This window comes from Diuraphis noxia, unplaced genomic scaffold (assembly GCF_037042655.1).
Source record: "Diuraphis noxia isolate RWA-SAM2 unplaced genomic scaffold, SU_Dnox_SAM2 contig0009, whole genome shotgun sequence".
In the NCBI taxonomy this organism is placed as follows: Eukaryota; Metazoa; Arthropoda; class Insecta; order Hemiptera; family Aphididae; genus Diuraphis; species Diuraphis noxia.
Genome location: NW_028301719.1, coordinates 3,157,855 through 3,166,406, shown reverse-complemented (window position 1 = coordinate 3,166,406; position 8,552 = coordinate 3,157,855). Strand labels below are relative to the sequence as shown.

Here is an 8,552-nt window from a genome sequence, read left to right as displayed (position 1 = left end):
TGCGATGGCGAATACCGAATATCGTCTATTCGTATAAGAATACGCATTTTTCACATTTGTTTAATTTCGTTTCCGTGAGTGTTCAAATATTCACGCTAGTATCGAGTGAATTTATACACAAAAGTCGTTGTATTCGCGTGGCCTTCGGGTTTTTACGCGGTCACCATTAAGTGTGTGTGTATTGTGTTTCGACTGCGCGTGTTATCGCAGTTTTAATATATCGTAAAATCGTCGCCGCCGTCGCGTCGTGTCGTTAGTATTATCGTTATATTTATATAATATTATATTCTTTCGATCGCGACCGCACGCGCGGATTATAATACGAATAATCGTTATTATTCTTTACGGCTCGGTTGCCGTCGTCTGATCTTCAGTCGCAGGCCTGGTAACAGTGGTAACACATTAGTGTTTCTACTGTCGTTTCGTTTCTATTGTCCAGCCTCCGGCGTTATATTTCAAATATCGCGCACGCGTCGTGCTTATCATCGATTCATCGTCTTATCGTTTCGTTTCCGTAGTCCAGCGTAAATACAGTGATAACTATTGTTTACGTTCGTGTAAACGTTGTGCGGTAACGTATTTATTCAAAATTATAAATTCGTATAATTTTATAATACTAATCTCAGTACGAGTACGGAGTGTCGGTGCAGCAGAAGAGTAATTGGCGTTCACAGTTCAGAAAAACAGCATAGAGGTTAGTCGCCAGTAGTTTATTTATTCTTGTACAATTTTCCTTTATAGCTACTAGCGTCGTATGTAGGGCTGCCTTCACTCGTAACGTTGTTCAAATTATTCGTAAAATGTCCGAAATAAGTTCTCTGTTGACTCGAAGGGGGCTGCTTAAAGGCCAACTGACTCGTTTCAGTAACTTCGTTCAAACCGCTAAAGCAACAGAAGATATAGACGTCACACAACTTAAATTGAGAAAAGAAAAAATAAAAGAAGTTTGGCAAGATTTCGAAACAGTCCAAACTTCTATAGAAGAGATAGATGCTAATGAAGAAACTGAAAAATATAGAGCTAGTTTTGAAGACTTATATTTTGAGTGTCGCCGTTTGCGAAAATTTAATTATCAATCATACCGAAAAATCGTTGAATAATGATAGTAACAAAAAAATTGAAAATAGTGAAATTAATGACAGCTCGAAAGCAAGTACCGTTTTGACTGATACGTCGAAATTTATGCCGATGGTCAAATTAGCTCCACTAGAAATACCAAATTTCTCGGGCATTTATTCCGAATGGTCAGCTTTTCACGACATATTTTCCGCGTTAGTACATCAAAATTCTTCTCTCACTGACATACAAAAATTCTTTTATTTGCGTTCGTCAGTGTCAGGTGACGCACAAAAAACTATTCAGTTTTTAGACACTACGTCGGATAATTATAAAATTGCGTGGGACGCTCTAATTTCGCGGTACAGTAATAAAAAACTCGCTGTACAACTTCATACGAAAAAGTTATTTGATTTAGAAAATATAAATAACGAATCGTCAACTGGGTTGCGTAAGCTCGTTGATGCGATAAACGGTCATATTAAGGCTCTCGCGTCGCTAGGCCAAAATCCAAAGGAATGGGGATCACTTCTTTTACATCTTATTTCTATAAAATTGGACTCGAGCACATTAAGACAGTGGGAAATAGAATCGTCGAAGTCAGAAGTAGCATCGGTAAATAAATTACTAGAATATTTAGAAAATCGGTGTCAGATACTAGAAGCCATAGAGGCCTCGGGAGGCCTAAAAATAATACAGCCTCAGCAGCGTCAATTTCAAAAAAATAGCTTCAAATTTAAAAAATCAAATGATCAATCGTCCTCATTTATCGTTACGGGAACTTTGAAATGCTATAACTGTGACGGCGCACATACTATTTATAAATGTCCAGCCCTATTAGCGTTTTCAATATCCGATCGCATAAAACGAATAAGTGAACTAAAGCTTTGTAAAATCTGTCTTCGAAATCACATTGGTGAAAAATGTACTTCGCGGCGATGTGCCAAATGCATGAAAGCGCATAATAGTTTGTTACATCTACCCAAGTCTAAATCGATCATGGCGGGCGGTTCCGAAAATGAAACGGCGTCCCTAAAGGCAAGCACTGTCGCGAACGAGTCAAAGGAAAAAAATGTTTCCAATCCTGAAACTATTAGCGCTCATTCGTCCCAACGAAGCTCAAATAAACAAATTTTATTATCAACCGCGGTCGTAATCATGAGAAACGCGCGCGGAGAATCGACAGCATGTCGCGTATTGCTAGACTCGGGATCCCAAAGTAATTTTATGTCCGAATCGATATCGCAAACGTTAAGATTAAATAAAACGCGCGTATCGTGTACGATAATCGGTATAAACGAATCAGCCCATAATGCATCGTATATGGCATCGGCTAATGTCGAATCGCGTGTGTCTAACTACAAAGTAAATATCGATTTTTACATATTACCGCGTTTAACTGGAAATATTCCGCTATCCAAAATCGACGTATCCAGATTTCAAATTCCGTCTGAATTTAAATTAGCTGATCCGTCTTATAGTGAATCACAAAGAATCGACGCTATTTTAGGCTCGGAAGTATTCTATGATTTATTGCGTACAAATCAGTTTAAGCTTCCTCAATCCAATTTAATTATGCAAGAAACACAACTAGGTTGGATTGTAGCTGGGTCAACACAAGCTCGTGAAAATATCAGTAAAACATCAACCGTCGCGTTATGCACAAGTTTATCTAAGCTCGAAGAACAAGTTTCAAAATTTTGGCGCACAGAAGAAATTGGTTCAAAAACAGCGTTCACATTGGAAGAAAAAGCGTGTCGTGAACATTTTGAAAATACTGTACAGCGAGATGAACAAGGCAGGTTTGTTGTTCAGCTACCATTTCGAGACAGGACGAAAAAATTAGGTGATTCGAAGACAACAGCTACGCGACGTTTCCATGGTCTTGAGAAACGATTATTATCCAGCCCTCAACTCAAAATTGAGTACTCGAAATTTATGAAAGAATATGAAGATTTGGAACACATGACTAGAGTTAAGTTATGTTCAAACATCGAAGAAAATTATTATTTACCACATCACGCAGTTTGGAGAGAAGACAGCGTAACTACTAAATTAAGAGTAGTATTTGACGCATCATGCAAAACCACATCTGGAGTTAGTTTAAATGACGTCTTGCTAAAGGGTCCCTGCATTCAAGAGGATCTTATAAATTTATTAACTCGTTTTCGTAAGCATAGATATGCAATGACTGCTGACATATCCAAGATGTACCGTCGAATATGGGTCGCTCCAAATCACAGAACCTATCAACAAATAGTTTGGAGACCGGATCCCGATCAAGAATTGCATCAATTCCAGTTAAATACAATAACGTATGGCACAGTTCCTGCATCGTTTCTTGCAACCGCGTGTCTTCATCGTTTAGCAGATGAAGAATCAAATTCGTATCCTGACGCTTGCAATGCAATTAAAGAAGATTTTTACATGGACGATTACCTGGGCGGTGCTGAATCTCTGCAAGAGGCAATAACATTGCGTGACAATATCATAGAAGTGTTACTAAAGGGTGGATTCGATCTTAGAAAATGGACAGCCAGTGATCCCGAACTTCTTACCGGTCTTGAAAACAAAAATAATGATCCTACATTAATCTTGGACTTATCCGAAAATTCAACCAAGATTCTAGGTCTTCGATGGGATCCGTCAGGCGACGTTTTCAAGTATAAAGTGAAACTTTCGGAAAGAAAAACCATCGTTACCAAACGTCAAATACTATCGGAAATAGCGACTATATTTGACCCGTTAGGCCTAATTAGCCCTGTTGTTATTAAAGCAAAAATAAAAATGCAACGTTTGTGGGCGATGGGCATCGGATGGGACGAAGCATTGCCAGAGGAGACTATGTTTGATTGGTACAAATTTCGTGAAAGCCTATTATTATTAAATAATTTATTTATCCCTCGATGTATCGTAATAACTGGAGAAATTATAGATGTCCAAGTCCATGGATTTTCAGATGCATCGATTGAAGCGTTTGGCGCTTGTTTGTATCTTGTAACAACAAATAATCAAGGCAAGCGTAGCTCACGTTTAATTTGCGCTAAATCACGCGTAGCACCTCTAAAATCGATTTCGTTACCACGTCTAGAATTATGCGGAGCTGTCCTTTTGGCACGTTTAGCCGACAAAATAATTGCAAAATTAAAAATGAACATCAGTCAAAGGACATTCTGGACGGACTCTTCAATAGTTCTTGCCTGGATCTCTTCACCATCGGCACAGTGGAAGACATTTGTCGCTCATAGGGTTGGTGAAATTCAAGAAATTACGTCCATATCTGAATGGGCGCACGTAGATACCAAAGACAACCCGGCAGATATTATTTCCCGTGGACGAGAACCTCAAATGATGTTAAATGACAGTTTTTGGTGGGAAGGTCCTAATTGGCTTCAGTATGATTCTTCCAAATGGCCGCTTATGAATAAAAATCAAATCAACTTCAGCACAGTTGAAGAACGCCGAACAATTAGTTTGATTACGTCTGAACAACCAAAATTATCGTTTTTATCTCGCTATTCAACCTGGAGTCGCCTTTTACGGGTAGTAGCTTTATGTTTACGTTTTATTTATAACGCTGCTCATCCTAATGACAAAAAAACGGGACCTTTGCTGCCCTATGATTTGAATAATGTAATAAATTGCGTTATTAGATTTGTTCAAAGTCAGAATTGGTCGTGCGAAATTGCTGATCTAAGAAAAAACGGACAGTGTTCTCCGAAAAGCAATATTTTTCGTTTATGTCCTTATCTGGACGAAAATAACATTATCAGAGTTGGGGGACGTTTAAAAAATGCAAGCCAGCTCGATCAGTTCCAAAAAAATCCAATGCTTGTTCCTCCGAATAGTTCAATTGTTTACTTAATATTTCAAGATGCTCATGATGTATTATTGCATGGTGGTCCGCAACTAATGTTGGCACATGTAAGGCAACGTTTTTGGCCCATAAATGGCCGAAATATTGCGCGGAAAGTTTCGTCCAAGTGCGTAAGATGTTTTCGTCTGAAGCCTACAATATTTCAACCTATAATGGGTAATCTACCCAAGCAAAGAATTGAACCTAGCCGTCCTTTTTCAGTTTGTGGTGTTGATTTCGCAGGACCGTTAATGATCAAAACAAGTTTGAGGCGAAATGCGGCTCTTAGCAAGGGGTATATTTGCGTGTTTATCTGCTTCGCAACAAAAGCAGTGCACATTGAACTGGTTGGAGATTTAACAAGTGCATCGTTTATAAGTGCATTAAGAAGATTTTCCGATCGAAGAGGAAAATGTACGGATATTTATTCGGACAATGCAAAGAACTTTGTTGGAGCAAATCGTCAACTTCAAGAGTTGAGCAACTTGATTCATAGCGAAGAACATCAATCAAAATTGCAGAATGTATTATCTGAATCCGGCATCCGTTGGCACTTTATACCACCTCGCTCTCCTCATTTTGGAGGATTATGGGAGTCTGCAATAAAGTCTATTAAACATCATTTATTTCGTGCGTTAGGCAACGCAAACTTTACATACGAGGAGTTGAATACAATATTAATACGAGTGGAGGCATGCTTAAATTCACGACCTTTAGTTCCTTTATCTTCCGATCCCTCAGATCTAGCTCCTTTAACTCCTGCTCATTTCCTTATTGGCGACTCGTTAACCGCTTTACCCGAAATTGAAGTATCATCAGTACCAACAAATCGATTAACTAGATGGCGCAGAGTCATACAGGTTTCTCAGCAAATTTGGTCCCGTTGGAACCGCGAATATTTAACGCAGCTTCAGGAACGTAAACGGTGGTCTATCGAAAAGGGTCCAAGGATAAAATTAGGTTCCATCGTTCTTGTGAAGGATGACAACGCCCCGCCTCTTCAGTGGAAGTTGGGCCTTGTTCAAACTTTCCACGTAGATCCGGATGGAGACGGTGTTCCAAGGGTTGCCACCGTAAAGACCCTCAGTGGTATATATCGTCGTGCTATTCGGTATCTATGCCCACTTCCTTTCGAAGGTAATTGTGTCACAAATAATCAAAAATAAAATTTTGTAAAATTACAATGTTAAAATTAAGTTTATATAAAAAAAAAAAAAAATGCTTGTTTCTTTGTACAATATTATGTTATTCTGAAATATTTTGTTATTTTATGATTTATTGAAATTACTATTTTGTTAAATTTAATGTATGTTAAAAAAAAAAATTTTTGTTTGTTAAACTATCGTTTAAGGCGGGTGGTATGATCGGTCGCGATCGACGATCGTCGCGACACAACGAAAGCGAGCGCACTCACCCTCCCTACCGGACCGACCCGTCGTCACTAGTCGAGTCGAGTCGAGTCTGCGCGTCGTTGTCGTTCGCAACAACTAATCGGCCATTAAGCCATTTAAATATTTTAATATATTATTAATTATTATAATTACTTATGTGAAAATAAATCAAAAATCGTTTATATTATACGAAGTGCGTATTCTATTTTATATTATACAGTCCTATTCGTAACAATACCTAATAGTGATAAATGATATTAATTGTACCTACTAACTCGCTACATTAACTTATTGTCATGATGTCATATTTTAAGTAATCGGACCATTAGTGTCACTCGTGGTGCCGTGGTGGCATACCTACTCACGTCGTATACCCCCGACGACCCCCCTCCATACCTATGGAGTACGCCGTAACCATAGACATAACATTCTATGGCCGTGACGGACTACGGATAAGAAGACAGAACAATACGGGTAATACGATATGGTTTATTAGGCTGATTTGCGATTAGGTAAAATCGTGAGTAAAACTAATTTTGATCAGCTGTTATTTGTTTTGTACGCTGTGGACGATTAAAGTCTGGTACCATGGTTACATGATATGGAAGTTAACCTTATACCTGGTTAATTTAAATCACATACCAACAATACGTTGAGTGAATAAACGGTTATAATTTAGGTTAAAATTTTATAAGACAAGTCATAACAACAATATTTGAATCGTGAGTCGGTAATAAGTAATAACTAATAAAGTATTTTATTTGTTAATACTTAACAATTTTAAATGTTTAAATTTTAATAGTGAATTTATAATATTATTAGTTCTTGTATATACTTAAATTATAATATTTACCACATATTGTATTTTATTTAGTAATTTAATCAAACATTTAAGTACCTAAATTGGTTAATCGCACGTGAATTGGATACTTTGCAAGTGCATTTGTACAATGTACCGTACCTATTGGTAAGTTTTACTAGTTGGTAGTTGCAAAAATTAAAATTAATAAAACAATCTATCTCATTAGCTTAAAGAACACTTAAACTTCACATACCTATTCAATCCGGGCGATGAGAAAAGTTGTACAGATGCAGTATGTAGAATAGCGCATGCCAAACAGGCCTACTATAAAAAAATAAATCTTTTTACCTCAAATAGAATAAGTTTGGACAACAGAAAATCACTTATAAAAGGCTTTGTGTGAAATGTAGATCTATATGGAGCAGATATTGGGACACTAATGAAGACTGAGAAAGCCAAAATAAAAGCTTTTAAAGTATTATTGTTGAAAAACGCTGAAAATTCAATAGACAGAAAAGATAAAAAAATTTTGAGGTATTCAGGAGAATCAAAAATCAATATGGAGTACGCTAAGATTGAGAAGAAAAGCATGGATCGGACACGTTATAAGGAGGAAACCTGTAAAAGGAAGGGCTAGAACTCCATTTCTGAAGCAAGTGATTGAAGGTACTAGAATAGTAACATACTGAAAGTTGAAGAGGAATGTAAGTGGAGAGGGACATCAAAAATCATTTAACCAATTTTGGGAATGAAAAAAAAATGTATTGAAAACTAAAAATTGTGCTAATGTTAAAGGTTTATAATTTGTATGTTAGTTTATAAATAATTTAAATTAGGTGACAACATCAATCATTACAACTTAAAAGATAATATACATAGATATAGATATTTATTTTGTGTTAAATATGTAGATTATGTCCTAAATCAAATTAAGAATTTTTAAGTGGCTATGTGATTAATAATTATTTTATTTTTATTTTTTACGGACAAGCCCTTTAACAAAAAAGATATAATAATCAAAACATCCAAAAACATTAGTCTACTGTGCTACATTGTATAATGTCATAATGATAAATACTAAATTATTTCTGTCAATGATTGGTGTTGTCACCAAATAATAATTAGTACTAAATTCAAGTTAGAATATTATTAAATACCATTTTTAAATTTTACTTTTTAAGTCTGGGGTGATTGAAAAGTTTGTTTTAATTTTTTGAATACATGTTTTATCTTTACTCATATTTTGCATATTTACTGCAAAACGAACATTTAGATTAAACTGTATCATCATTTTGAAATAGGGTTTTCATAGTCCTAGGCTTATTAAAGTAAAATTGTTTAATGGTTCATAATAATATCAGTAAATTATGTGAGGAATTTTGTCGTGAACAGGGTTCAGGGCTAAACAGAACCTAAAATCATCAAATCAAACGCTTAAAAAAACATT

At 36.3% G+C, this 8,552-nt stretch overlaps 2 protein-coding genes across 2 annotated transcripts; both read left to right on the top strand.

The window, feature by feature from the left end:
* Positions 1–1,188: 1,188 nt before the first annotated feature.
* LOC149054272 (uncharacterized) lies at positions 1,189–4,748 on the top strand. Its single transcript, XM_089230526.1, has 2 exons — positions 1,189–4,599; positions 4,710–4,748. The coding sequence occupies exons 1-2, from the start codon at positions 1,189–1,191 to the stop codon at positions 4,746–4,748; spliced, it is 3,450 nt and encodes a 1,149-aa protein (XP_089086652.1).
* A 64-nt stretch (positions 4,749–4,812) lies between these two features.
* On the top strand, positions 4,813–6,492 carry LOC149054271 (uncharacterized). Its single transcript, XM_089230527.1, has one exon. It carries the CDS (start codon positions 4,885–4,887, stop codon positions 6,076–6,078), a length of 1,194 nt encoding a protein of 397 aa, XP_089086653.1. The 5' UTR covers positions 4,813–4,884; the 3' UTR covers positions 6,079–6,492.
* The last annotated feature ends 2,060 nt before the right edge of the window (positions 6,493–8,552 follow it).